The sequence below is a fragment of the Saccopteryx bilineata genome, chromosome 8 (assembly GCF_036850765.1).
Source record: "Saccopteryx bilineata isolate mSacBil1 chromosome 8, mSacBil1_pri_phased_curated, whole genome shotgun sequence".
NCBI classification, from domain to species: Eukaryota; Metazoa; Chordata; class Mammalia; order Chiroptera; family Emballonuridae; genus Saccopteryx; species Saccopteryx bilineata.
Genome location: NC_089497.1, coordinates 10468650 through 10483479, shown reverse-complemented (window position 1 = coordinate 10483479; position 14830 = coordinate 10468650). Strand labels below are relative to the sequence as shown.

General features: G+C 39.0%; 1 protein-coding gene across 2 annotated transcripts in view; it reads right to left on the bottom strand.

Annotated features, from left to right (window-relative positions):
- The window catches only part of LIPI (lipase I), a 37779-nt gene that overhangs the window by 7084 nt on the left and 15865 nt on the right, over positions 1-14830 (bottom strand). For both annotated transcript variants that reach the window (XM_066241281.1, XM_066241280.1), the window contains 4 exons: positions 11845-11934; positions 10335-10502; positions 8334-8435; positions 3172-3283 (listed from right to left, as the gene is read on the bottom strand). In XM_066241281.1, coding sequence (XP_066097378.1) covers positions 3172-3283; positions 8334-8435; positions 10335-10502; positions 11845-11934 — 472 coding nt within the window. The remainder of the gene's footprint in view (positions 1-3171; positions 3284-8333; positions 8436-10334; positions 10503-11844; positions 11935-14830) is intronic.

The window sequence follows — 14830 nt, the reverse complement described above, 5'->3', positions numbered from 1 at the left end:
ATGCAAACACAGCCATGTCCACTCTCTTTACTTCCACTCAATTCATCATACCTGCATACCAGGAACAGAGGCCCTGGAGTCTGTGAACATGGGTCTGCTGACTCCAAAGGGACTTCCAAGGAAAAGAGGAGAATGAAGAGGAGGAGGAGGAGGTAATGAAAGGAAGAAGAGGTGAGGAGAGGAGAGGAAAAAGGAGATAGAGACTTTTTAAAAACTATGCTGCAATAATTTCCTTTTTTACTTTATTGATTGATTTTTAGATAGGGGAGAGAGAGAGAAAGAGTGGGGAGAAGTGGGAAGCACCAACTCATAGTAGTTGCTTCCTGTATTTTGCGTTGACTGTGCAAGCCCAGGCTTTTGAACCGGCGACCTCAGCGTTTCAGGTCAACACTTTATCCACTGCACCAGCACAGGTCTGGCAATAATTTCCTCCTTTGAGGCCAGGGCTGGCTTACACAGAAATGATAATCACACATAGAACAGCCGAAGTGCAACCTGTGGACACTCAGCACTAGTGCCATTTTATGCTTATCCTTGCTCTCTTTTCCTTTGGAATCTCCACAGCAGGTAGGCCCTCCGATGGTCACCATCGCTCCATTCAAAGTTCACCTCTGTGCCCTCCCGGCTGAGTTACTATCTCCTCTTTCACAATATATGTCATTGGTTATGTCTCTAAATATTATCCAAGAGCGTATCTAGATTTATAAGTCAACATATACAGAAGGGAATGTGTTGTCTTCCTCGAGAAATTCCCATCCACTCCCATGGTGTGAAATACCTTTGCTTGGGACCACCAAATCTCTGCCTGCAGCTGAGTCCTGTCTGCTGAATGCAGACACATAATCTACTGTTACTCATCATGTCTTCTTGGGTATCTCAAGGGTGCCTAAAACTCAGCAGGTTCCATCTAAATAACACCTTCCCCAACACCTACCTCTCTCTCCCTTCCTCTCTCTCTCTCTCTCTCACACACACACACACACTCTCTCTCTCTCTCTCTCTCTCACACACACACACACACACACAATCCTAAAATTTACAAGTTTCCTTACCATTTTAAATTGTACCACTGTCTATTGCCTAAACCAGACAACTAGGATTCACACTTGTTATCATCCTCTCTTTCAATCCCCACATCAATCTAGCATAAATTCCTACTGACTTTTACTTATAAAATGTAAGAATCTGCTTAGAAGTCATCCTCATTTCTCCATCTCCACTGCAAACACAGTCTCGGGACTGCCTCTTGCTCACACTCTTGTAAGAGTCCTTGTCTCTCCTGCTTCCAATCCACTGTGGTCGAAGTGTCTCTCCATCATAAAAAAGCCAATCCTGCCCCAACTGGACCATCTCAGGTGAAACCCATCAGTGGTTTTCACTTTCCCAGTAAATAAAATATGATCCTGGGACATGTCTTACAAGTTCTCGTTCTTAAAAACTCTAGGTGCTCTCTGAGTCTCTCAGATCTCTCTTGCTCTCCCTGCCTCTGTTTTCAGACACAATGCACTTCCTTCCGCTCCTGAAATGGGCCACGTACCTCCTGCTTCAGGATCTTTGTCTGTGTTGGCCTCTCACCTGGGAGCCAGAAAAGCAGGCTAAACTCCAGCTCATCAAAATGTAGGTCTCAATCAACAGGTATGAAACCTCTTTAAAGAGACCTTTAGTGGCCCCACTCACTAATTCTCATCCCCCATTTCACGTTTCCTTATACACTACAATGTGCCTCAAGACATTCTGCATGGACAGGTTTTACAATTTTTTTTAGAATTATTTAATTACCTTTATATCTTTACAGCTTAATGAAGGTAGGACCATGCCTGCCTTTCTTATCACCGCATCCTCCATACTTAGCACACACAGTGCCTGGTTCCATGTGGATGGTCATTAAAAATTGTTTCAATAAAGAAATAATAAACATCCTTTTATTTGTATTATATATCTGTAAAGTCATTCTGCTGCACTAGAAAAATTAAGTAAAGACAAAAATCTAATTTGTGCAAAATCATATCCCTAATTTTTGGTGGAGTTCCTGACCTACAGAAGATCTCAGTGACATTTATTGAATAATTAAACTGACTTATTTCCATACATGTCCTGTCTCACTGAATGGCATCATAATATAGTCATAAAGATGAAAACTTTAGGTTACTCTAGATTGGTTTAGTTCCTTCAATTTCTCACGTTTAATCAAAAAACAGGTCTATTCTAAATCCAAAAAACAAACAACTTTCACTTATTTGGATTATGTCCTCATCATCTTTCATATCAGTTATTACAATTGTCACCTTTCTGGTCTTGTTCCACTCTAATCTCCCATCATGCATCTATCTGGGAAACTGTTCTAACCTGAATATCTACTATGGATAGCCCCTGTTTAAAATCCTATATTGGTATATTGTATTTTGGTATCATATTTTAATGTATGTGATTTTAATGACAGAAAAAAATTGATCACACTACAGCATTTATAAAAATCAGGATGCAGAATACATTTTAATCAAAATCCTAATTTTGCTAAATAAAAATGTAGACTGTGGGTGCACAGGGGCATGCACAAAATATAGAAGGAGAAGGGAGGAATGCTTGTAAACCAAGTAGCAATGAGAATATCACTAGATGATGCAACTACAGATGATTCTCATTTTCTTCTGTACAATATCACACATTTTTAATACAAGCAAATATTCCTACTATAACTTTGAAAAGAAAAATAAAGATCATTTAGAAGTCTCTGGTTTCCTTGGCATCTAACTTGAAATCCCAAAGCATGACTATATTTATTAGCAAAGAATTATTAACAAATAGAATAAATTCATTGGCCTAGTGTAGATGGACAGATTACGGGTGTTTCATATTTCATGTTCCTTTATTTAAAGATGAACTAATTCAAGTATTTGAATAACACACATCAGTATTTCCTGGTCTTCTGCGTTAAGAACACAATGTTTGCAAAGAAAATCAAGGCTCACAATTTCTTTGCCTTCTGGATGAGTTTGAAACGACTGTCCTACAACTGCAGTCTGTGCTAGAATTGAAATCAGGCACATTCCTGGCTCCATGCCTTTGAAAGTACCTTGGGTAGAAAATTTACACTATTTGGATTATCTTCCAAAGTGGTTGATCTAAAAAAAATTCAGTTTATGAATAAAAATAATACTAAATTATACTTACTGATAGAGCTTTGAGTCTTCAATTCCTCCAAGTTGGTTTAATAATTTAAGTGTGATATAGCCATCCTTCATAGTGTTATCCAAAACAATTATACTGAGAACAAAATAATAAGCTACAAAACAAAAATATAGACTTTAATTCACTTAAAAAATCTATGTATAAGTGGACCCATGCTATTCAAACCTTTAGTTCTTTAAACATGACCTCATAACCACTTCCCCTAATATATTGTCTGTATGTCCCTATCTGTCCCTTTCTCTATCACAAAGGAAGAAAGAAAGGAAAGAAAAAAAAGGAGGGAGGGAGGGAAGGAGAGAGGGAAGGAGGGAGGGAGGGAAGGAAGGAAGGAAGGAAGGGAGGAAGGGAGGAAGGGAGGAAGGAAAGGGAGGAAGGAAAGGGAGGAAGGAAAGGGAGGGAGGGATGGAGGGAAAGGAAAGGGGAAGGAAGGAAGGGAGGGAGGGAGGAAGGAAGGAAAAGGAGGAAGAGAGGAAGGAAGGGAGGAAGAAAAGGAGGAAAGAAGGAAGGGAGGAAGAAAGGAAAGAAAGGGAGGAAGGAAGGGGAAGAAGGGAGGAATGGAGGGAAAGGAAAGGGGAAGGAAGGAAGGAAGGAAGGAAGGAAGGAAGGAAGGAAGGAAGGAAGGAGGAGGATGAGAGGAAGGAGGAAGGGAGGAGGGAGGAAGAAAAGGAGGAAGGAAGGAAGGAAGGAAGGAAAAGGAAGAGAAGGGAAGGCAGGAAGGAAGGAAGGAAAAGAAGGGAAGGGAAGGAAGGGAAGGAAGGGAGGAAGGAAGGGAGGAAGGGAGGGAGGAAGGGAGGAAGGAAGGGAGGAAGGAAGGAAGGGAGGAAGGAAGGAAGGGCAAATTGAGAGATATTCCAGAGAACAAATTCAATACAAAAGATTCAGTCTCATTTCTTTATATTAACAATGTACATGAAGATACCAAGAAATTTAAATATCAGCTACCATCACTCAAAAAATAAAATACCTAGGTATACACGTAACAAAAGATGCACAGTTTCTGTATGCTGAAAATTACAAAATGCTGATGAAAGAAATCAAAGTTTCGGCCCTGGCCGGTTGGCTCAGCGGTAGAGCGTCGGCCTAGCGTGCGGAGGACCCGGGTTCGATTCCCGGCCAGGGCACACAGGAGAAGCGCCCATTTGCTTCTCCACCCCTCCACCGCGCTTTCCTCTCTGTCTCTCTCTTCCCCTCCCGCAGCCAAGGCTCCATTGGAGCAAGGATGGCCCGGGCACTGGGGATGGCTCTGTGGCCTCTGCCTCAGGCGCTAGAGTGGCTCTGGTCGCAATATGGCGACGCCCAGGATGGGCAGAGCATCGCCCCCTGGTGGGCAGAGCGTCGCCCCTGGTGGGCGTGCCGGGTGGATCCCGGTCGGGCGCATGCGGGAATCTGTCTGTCTGTCTCTCCCTGTTTCCAGCTTCAGAAAAATGGAAAAAAAAAAAAAAAAAGAAATCAAAGTTTCAAAGCAAATGAAGAGATACATGTTCATGAATCAGAAGACTCAACATGGTAAAGATGTCAATTTTCTCCAAAGTGATCTGTAGGTTTAATGTAATCCTCACCAAAATTCCAGCAAAGTTGTTGTATACATAGACAAATATTTTTAAAATATATATTGAAAGGTACCTACCTTAGAATACCTAAAATAATAATGACAAGGACAAGCGAGAAGAAATTATTAATCTCCCAGATAATAAGTCTTATGGCATAGCTCTAATAATTAATACTGAGTGATCTTGCACAAAAGGTAAATGTATATCAATGAAACGGAATGAAAAATATAAAATAGACCCAAAATAAATAGACCTAAACAAATACACTTAATTTATATTTGATGAAGTTGCAAAAACATTTCACTGAAGGATAGCCCTTTCACAAATGTTACTGGAAAAATGGACATCCAGAGCAAAAAACAGAAACAAAAACATGAACTTCCACCTAAACCTCACATATTATACAAAAGCTAAACTAAAATGGATTACACACTTAAATGTAACATATTTTTTAAAAAAAACTTTTAGAAAAAGTTGTAGAAGAAAATCTTCAGGATCTACAGCTCAACAGAGTTCTGAGACACCAAAAACATGTTCCACTAAAGAAAAAAATGGTAAATTACCTCATCAAGTGTAAATACTTTTGACCCCTTGAAAGCCCTTATGAAAAAGATACAGATAGTCAAGTCTTTTTCTGTTAGAGATGGAAAAAATATTTGCAAACCAAATAGCCCAAAGAAGCTACTATCAAAAATATTGAAGGCCCTGGCCAGTTGGCTCAGTAGTAGAGTGTCAGCCCAGCCTGTGGAAGTTCCAGGTTTAATTCCCGGCCAGGACACACAGGAGAAGTGCTCATCTGCTTCTCCATCCTTCCCCTTCTCCTTTCTCTCTGTCTCTCTCTTCCCCTCCTGCAGCCAAGGCTCCTTTGGAGCAAAGTTGACCTGGGCACTGAGGATGGCTCCATGGCCTCTGCCTCAGGCGCTAGAATGGCTTGGATTGCAGCGGAGCAATGCCCCAGATGGGCATAACATTGCCCCCTGGTGGGCATGCCAGGTGGATCTGGGTCAGGCAGGTGCGGGAAACCATCTCTCTGCCTCCCTCCATCCCCCCTCTCACTTAAGAAAAATACCAAAAATATATATATATTTATTAATATAATTATATATATTTATAAAATATTTATATAGTGAGAGAGAGAGAACCTGACCAGGCCGTGGTGCAGTTGATAGAGCGTTCGACTGGGATGCCAAAGATCCAGGTTTAAAACCCTGAGGTTGCTGGTTTGAGCACAGGCTTATCCAGTTTGAGTGCGGGGTCGCTAGCTTGAGCGTGGGACCATAGGCCTGACTCCATGGTAACTGGCTGGAGTGCAAAAGTCACTGGCTTGAATCTCAAGGTTGCTGGCTTGAACCTCAAGGTCACTGGCTTGAACCCAAGGTTGCTGGCTTGGGCAAGGGGTCGCTTGCCCTGCTGTAGTACCCCAGTCAAAGCACATATGAGAAAGCAATCAGTGAACAACTGAAGTGCCGCAACAAAGAACTGATGCTTCTCATCTCTCTCCCTTCCTGTCTGTCCCTAGCTGTGTCTGTCTGTCTGTCTGTCTCTCTCTCTCTCTCTCTCTGTCACAAAATGTGTGTGTGTGTGTGTGTGTGTATGGAAGGAGAAAGAGAGAGAGAGAACTCTCAAAACTCAACAGTTTAAAAAAATCCAATTAAAAAAATCCACAAAAGACCCAAACACACATTGCATCAATGAAGAATATATAGAAAAGATATTCAATATCATGTTATCAGAACAACAAAAATTAAAAAACTGCAATATGGTTATCACCATTTCTTTATCAGAATAAATAAAACTTTATTTAGTATTTAATTTTTATATGTTTATTTTATTGATTTTAGAAAGAGGAAAAGAGAGAGAGAGAGAGACAGGAAAACCGATCTGTCCCCGTACGTGCCCTGCCTGGGGGTCGAATGGCCAGCCCCTGGGCCTTGGGGCGATGCTCTAACCAAGTCAGCTATCCCGCCAGGGCAGAATAAATACAACTTCTAAAATAATGACAGCAGCAAACACTAGTAAGAAATCAGAGATATGAGATCATCCATATTTTGCTGACAGGAATGTAAAATGGTAGATACTCTGAAAAAGACATTGTCAATTTCTTATAAGGCTACATCAACAATTAGCTTCTGGCCCAGCAATTACAATCCTAGGCCTATACAATAAACAAAAATGTAAATTCACACAAATATTCAAAGCAGCTATATTCATAATAGCCAAAAAATAATAACATCTTAAAGTTCTTCAACAGATGAATTAAATGAATTCTAGTACAGACATAGTCTGGAATACTACTCAGCAGTAAAAAGGGATGAATTATTGATAGATGTTATAACATGGCTGAACGTCCAGAGAATTATGCTTAGGAGGAAAAAGACCAGTTAAAAGGTCACATACTAAATTATTCCCCTTAGGTTACATATTCAAAATAAAAGGTCAGGAATTTATTAATGGATAATAGGGGTTAGAAACAGCAGGATGGAAGGAAGGTAGTATATTTGGTCATAAAAGTGCACCCAAGGGGTACTTGGGGTGACAAAGATGTTAAATAGCTTCACTGAGGCTACAGATACATGGCCCTGTATGTGTGATTAAATTGTGCAGAGCTAAACACACACACATACACATACATGCACATACGAATAAGATATATGAATAAGATGTATGCATTGTATCACTGTCAATATCATGGTAGTGAGATTATATATATATATTATAATGTGAAAGTTAATTATTGAGGAAAACTGGATAAAGTGGACACAGAGCCTCCCTGTACTACTTTTTATATATGTGTATGTAAATCTAAATTTAACGCAATAAAAATTTAATTTTATAAATGGACAGGCCCAGTTCTGGATAGTAGAAAACATCACTAATGTTTAAAGAATTATAATGTCTCATAATTGATGGCACTTGTGACTGCAAAATATTAGCAACAACTGACCTAAACATATTTGTAAATATGAGAACCTATTTTAAATATTGATCCCTCATTAACCAAGGTCAATGATAGTGACTGAAAACTTTGTTCCCAAGTCTCCATAGAGTAGAATGTACTTTCATTTATAAAGCACTTAGGACTTTTTATGTCTAAAGAGAATAATTTTGCTTTCTTAACTAGCCCCTCATATATCTACAGTAATTATTTAATACATTTCTAAAAGATTCTCTCTTATTCTTCAAATGTTTTCCTCTTGTTTAACCCTGAATATGTTGGAAAAATTATCATTTATTTGCACGCTTTTTTGCATTTATATATTCTCAGTTCTTAAAAGTATGGTAAAAGTATAGATAGATGTCTTAAACTCTATAACCTGTTATATATTGACATGACTCTAAGGGTGAGAAGGATAGTCATGTAACTTTTGGGGAAAAAATAGTATTCTTTATTGGAAAAAGACTACCAAAAGCATATGTTTATTTTACTTAAAAAATCCAATCCTTACTTAAATTTGTACAACTAGTTCTAACAAATTTTAAAGTTTCTTGAAAGTACATGATAAAATTTGAGTAGGTAGAAAGAACATTTTGGATAAAATACAAATTAGTACATAAAACTAGTCATTTGTTTATTTGATAAAAATGATAACTTACTACAGAATGGATTTATGCCACTGGTATCCAAAAACACAGTGGTTGTAAGAGATCTTTTTCTTCTTTCTTTCAAAACATCTTTCCAAAGCTCAGCTTGATAACCTGAGATTTGAGAAATAGAACATTAAAAATTAACTACCATCAAATAGCATGCAAAAACTTCAAGTTCCTAAAGAGACTAAAGCATCAATGTATAATAATAATAACATTAGTTATTTATTTATTATATGATATAAAATTATTATTCATGGATTTTTACACCTTAAAATTTTCAAATAATTTCACATTTTTAAATTACAATAATAATTCTTAAATATTTAAAAATAAATCAACATCCTGCAAATTTTATCAGACCTTAGCATACTCCATATGACTACAGTCCATTTGTAGACATTTTTACCATTGCATTACAAGTACAGAATTTTACTGGTAACTCTTTTTAGTAAATGCAGCAAAATAAATTGATGTGAGAAACTTGAACTCTAAATTTAGTTTAGTGAGTACAGCACCTAATACTTCTATATATACATTCATATAAATATGGTATGCATATATAGACATTATATATAATATATAGTATAGATAGCATCTATATACTGTACACTATATATTACATGTGTAATATATTTTAGACACATACATTAGATCAGTGGTTCTCAACCTTTCTAATGCTGTGACCCTGCAATACAGTTCCTCATGTTGCGGTGACCCCCAAACCAAAAAATAATTTTGGTGGCTACTTCATAACTGTAATTTTGCTACAGTTATGAGTCAGAATGTAAATACCTGATATGCATTATGTATTTTCTGATGGCTTTAGGCGACCCTGCTGGGGTCGCGATCCACAGGTTGAGAACCACTGCATTAGATGAACATAAGGAATATGTGTTATAGACACACATGTATACAATTAAGATGCATCCAACTTATGTATTTTTCCCCATTGTTAACTCCAATTGTGAGATCTGAATATAGCAGAAAGGATACTTACCTGGGAATTCAGAGGTTTAAAGCTAGTGCTCACTTGTGCCCTTAAATAATTTATATGTTCACCCAAAGCCACAATTTTCTTAAGCAATGGGACCAGAAAAGCAATCTCCAACATGAGGTCTGAAGAAAACTATAGTAATTCAACAAACTCTCTTGTGGACTAATAGGGGTCTATGAGAAAATAAGTCTGGCAAACCCTGCTTATTTCCTGCTTCTCCTTGGCAATTTCCTGTACTTTAGCCCTAATCTCCTATGGAGGAAAACTGCCAGGAGGCTGGTTAGTTTCAGCCTTTGTAATTGCAACCCATTTCATTGAGCCCCTTCCCTTTGGAAACATTTCTGGAAGATCTTGACATGATACTGATCAGATGTTTACATGCTCAGGACTAAGTCTCCTATTCTCTTTAGAAAACCCTGACAGAACAGCCTTTGCGATTCTTTCCAGCTCTAACATTCTATTTGTATGTGGAATCATTTTCATTAAACTGCTCCCTGGCAGGCTTTAGTTATCAGAAGTGGCGATGCTTAGTTCCTCTTACCAAACTTTATGGATTTGGAAGGTCTGAATGGTGGATGAGCCGTGTCTGCTTGCTAATAGCCAGTGAAAAGCTATGACTCCCACCTCCTCACTTGTTCCTAACACTTTCCATAAGAAAAACAAAAACAAAACAAAACCCCAGTGCCACTGATAATGCACACATCTTTCTTTAGTGGAAATATAGGTGGATGACAGATAAGATCTCTCTGTATATCAAGAACAAAGATCATCATGAAACCACCAAATATGCCCACTACATCAAACATAGAAAGGCAGTTGATCCAGTTCCCCTCACCAAACATCTTAATTTTAAGTAAGAAGTGAACTAGTTTTTCCGGTTGTTCTACAGATAATTTTTCCAAAACATGCTGACATACTCAGAAATAAATATGAAAGCTTCCAGCAGAAAACACTAGCATAATTATGTACTCATTTTCCACAAAAATTATAGTAATCAAAGCAAACTCTCTTACCTAGCCTAGGACATGATTTTTTCTTCAAGTCGTCACAATCCACACAGGAACCAGTCTTGTAATCTCCATATGAATGACAAGGAAATGAAATAAAATTGCACTTCGTTTCCAAAGCTGCCATGAACAAGTGAATTGCTCTCTGGTGGTCACATTTTAAAAATTTTACTCCTTAATTGGTAGAAAGCAAGCAAAAGAATTGTAGATATATTGAACTAAGTTCAAGCATATTAGAGAAAAATGAAAGATTAAGTTCTATTCAATACTGTGTCTTGTGAATATTAAACTGTGATTACAGTGCAGTGTTACCATGAGCAACTAAATAAATCATCCCATTGAAAATATAAATTTACTATGATTTTTACATGATATTTAAAATAAATTTTCTTTTCTTTTTTTTCTTTTCTTCTTTTTTTTCCAAGTGAGAGTAAGGGAGATAGACAGACTACCACATGTGCCCCAATCCACCTAGCAAGCACTGGCTGGGGCCAATGTACTGCTCATCTGGTGTCATGCTCACAACCAAGCTATTTTCAGCGCCTGAGGTAGTGGCTCCACGGAGCCATCCTCAGCACCCTGGCCAATGCACTCGAGCCAATTGAGCCATGGCTGTGGGAGGGGAAAGGAGAGAGAGACAGAGAAGGGAGAGGGGGAGGGGTGGAGAAGCAGATGGTCGTTTCTCCTGTGTACCCTGATGGGGAATTGAATCTAAGACATCTACATACTGGGCTGAGGCTCTACCACTGAACCAACTGGCCAGGGCTCAAATAAAATTTTTCTAAAGTAATAATTAACACAGCAAAAGATGTTTAATTTCAATAATTTAACTGATTCTACAAACATGGTGCTACCATACTTAATAACTAGTATATACATCTCTCCTTCCTAACCCTTTACCCTTAACATTTCTACTCTGTGTCAGAGATGACTGTGAAATCAGGTGATACTAAAACGTTAGCATGCCTCTTCCCTTTCCAAACTCCTCACACCCATATCTCTTCTACCAAACTCCTCCTGCTGCAGTGGCATTTAGCAATGTGTTACCATACCAGCTGCCACTGGAGAACTCAACACTTCTGATGAAGTCTCTGAAGTTAGCCAAATTCCACACCTGGAGTAGTTGCTCAGCCATTCATGTACAGAACAATCCAGTGCAAGAGCTTATTAATCTGTCTGTACGATACTGGGATGACAGTAAAGATTAAATCCTGAGACTAGACTTGTATTTTATGATACTTGGTTGGCTACACGTGTTCCTTCAATGACTTATAATTTTTCCTAATGTGAAAATTATGAACTAAAACTGCCGAAACTCAAATGTACTAGGTCTCATCCATGACGATCTGGGATGTCTACTGGTAACATTCACAAATGTTTCACCCAAACTCCTGGTTCATGGACAATGGTGATCAAGATCATGCTCACCGACTAAGAGAGGGAAAAGAAGAGCCTATCGATTGTCTCTCATCGTTTTGAAGCATATGTGATTCATTTGAAAATATAAATGGTATACCTGAAAATATGGATTTAGGACAGCCCGGCTGTTTCTTTCCTCCATTTGGATAAAAGTCTATATGTCCCAAAGGCTCCTGAATGCCTAAACCTGAGGAGAAAGGCACCCAAGAATCACCAAGTGCTTCTAATCAGATCAGCAACACTTGCACAAAACAAAATCTCCTGTAGCATCTATTGAAGGAGACTTTTAAGTTTTGAATTGAAAAGGAAACAAATGCCACTTTCAAAAAGATGAGTTTTTCTGGTATTGTTTCCTCAAATCAATTCCTCGTGAAAGGTGTGGCTCATGAATGTGACCCATTTACCAGCCCCCAGTTTATTCTGGGCCCATCACACAGTTCTTTGGGCTGTGATGAATATATGTGAAAAAGAAAAGTGAAGTAAGAGTCCTTATTGCCATGGAAATTACATCCCAGTGGAAGCAAGACGTAACAAACAAGTAGAAATACAGTATGTCAGATAAGGGCTACAAGAAAATCTAACAGAGTAAGGGAAGAGTAAGTGACTAGCGAAGGCGGTGGTCTGCACCCTGAAGTAGTTTAGTAGAGAACCGCCCACGGCGGAGGCGAGTTGAGCAAGGACATGAAGCGTGTGAGGGGCGTAGGGAACTGTGTGAGCGTGCTGGGGCCCTCAGAGAAGCCAGGGGAACGAGAGCAGCGTGTGCGACAGGGAGCACTGGCAGGACTGAAGGCACGTCACACAGGACCTTTTGGGCAAGTGTGGTGACTTCCTCTCACTATGGGCAATAACACTCGGGACTTGGTGCTAGAGTCACAAATTTAAAAAAGTCTAAATGTGCTGTTTCAGCTGGAACAAGTTGGACCGGAGTGACCTGAAACACAGAATCGTGATTTAAGGGCTCCGTACATCTGTAGTTCCTCGAGTACTGGGCAAAGTGCAAATTCCAGGTCCATGGCCAATATGGTGTCTACAACCCAGGAAGCCATAGGAATGAGATGGGGCAGTAAACTCGGATATTCAGGACTGTGATTAGATATAAATTCTTGCTCCCAAATAAGGTTGCCGTGCTTTGGCAGAAGAAATAGCCCACAACATACTAAACGCTTGAGAGAGATCAGTAACAAATTGAGCATAACAAAGATAAATACTGAGATCCATAGTAGGGATTAAGATACAACAATCTGATTTAATTCTAGTATGTCACAGAACAAGTTTATAGCTAGGGAGGTGTCCCCAGGACATGAGATCATAGGGCATGGGGGAGGGGATTTAGCAGATAAGGAAAGACCAGCATGATTTACCCGGCTTCATTAGAAGCCCTTAGCATTCAGAGACTGTGTAGTTGTGATTTGATTGCGACAGTGGAAAGGGTAAGCTAACAATCTCTCTTTACATCCTATTGTCCATTTAGCTTGTGGAATTTAATCAAAGATAAACAATCTCCAGAAAATGACCCCTGATTCTCCCCCTTAGAAAAGTCCAATAACTTTTGAGTTCTTCAATATTTCCTCATATCTGAACTCAGCATGAAGTTCCAAGTCTCAGGGTTCCAGGTTCAGAGCCATCATTTCCTCCAATCGGCCACTGAAGCAGAATCAACCAAGAGGACCGCTCAGGAATCGAGGCAAAGCAAGGTATTTATTATTAGCTTACAAGTAGACAAGTCAGGCATGTTATTGCCCTTTTATCAGATGGAGGGGCAGAACAGGTTTGTCTGCTAGGTCATTCGTTCCCTTGCTTTCAAGAAGGGTGAGGAGAGCATACATGGGCTCTGAATTCTCTTGTTACTGTTACGTAACACAGATGCAGACAAGAACCTAGAGCATGATGCTAGTGGTTACTTTTTATCTTATGTTTTTACTCAGAAGCAAATGTTACACTTTGATAAAAGCACCCTATTTTCTATTATAATTAACAAACCACAGAACAACTTAAGAAATGGATTCAAACTACTAGTTCTCACACCCATGAACTTGTATCGGAGTTACTAATAGAAGTTTTAAACATATTGAAGTCTAGGCCTCACTACTGGGGATGTTGTGACAGGGGTCAGGACCCAGGTGGTTGGTGCTAGTGATTATTATAAAGCCAGTAGCCACTTCGCCACTTGACACTCATGTCAGAAAATAGTAACTTAGAAGCCCGAAGTGTGCCCTTATCCAATCACCAGTGTCTCTCTTTCCTCTAATAATAATAATAATAATAAAAGTTATCTTTTCTGTGAATAAAATAAGTTATTTTGCTATTCTTTACCTTTTAAACATGTCTCCCCAAGACATTATGATTTAGATTTGGCAGTTTTGAAAATATAAATAAATTCACTCATATTTCACGTATGTTTTTGTGTCAGGCTTCCTTAGAGTATCAGTATACAGGGTGGGGAGAAATAGGTTTATATTTGTTAGTAAGGAAAATAGTACAGTAATGAATATATAATAACATAAGAATTGACTGTTTTGCATACTCACAACGGTAAACCTCCTTTTGCCCCGCCCTGTATTTGTGATATTAATCCACATATCAGGTGAATATGTCGGGTCAAAAACCTCTGTTCCCCATTGGTGACTGTCATGAGAAGATCAAGCCAAGATGCCAATTCTGTGGCATCTAGTGGCAACTCAGATCTGAAAGGCTATCATCAAAAGATGTTAAGAGTAGAGCTGGCCCATTGGGTTCTTGCATGCATAGACTCAACCAACTGCAGAACAAAATGTTCAGAAAAGAATGTTACATTGTTGCTGACATGAGTGAACTACTGGTTGGACCTATGAGGGTGGCATCTGTAATGAATATTACGGACTTTTGTCCTTGTCAGTATTCCCTAAACAATACAATAGCACAACTATGGACGGAGCCTTTATATTATATTAGGGATTAGAATGATTCAGAAAGGAAAGTACACCAGAGGATGTGTGTGGGGTTAATGCATATACTACACCATTTAATATGTATAAGGGCCTTGAGCAGCTGCAGATTTTGGTATCAGTGTGGGTCCTGGAATCAATCCCCTGTGGCTACCAGGA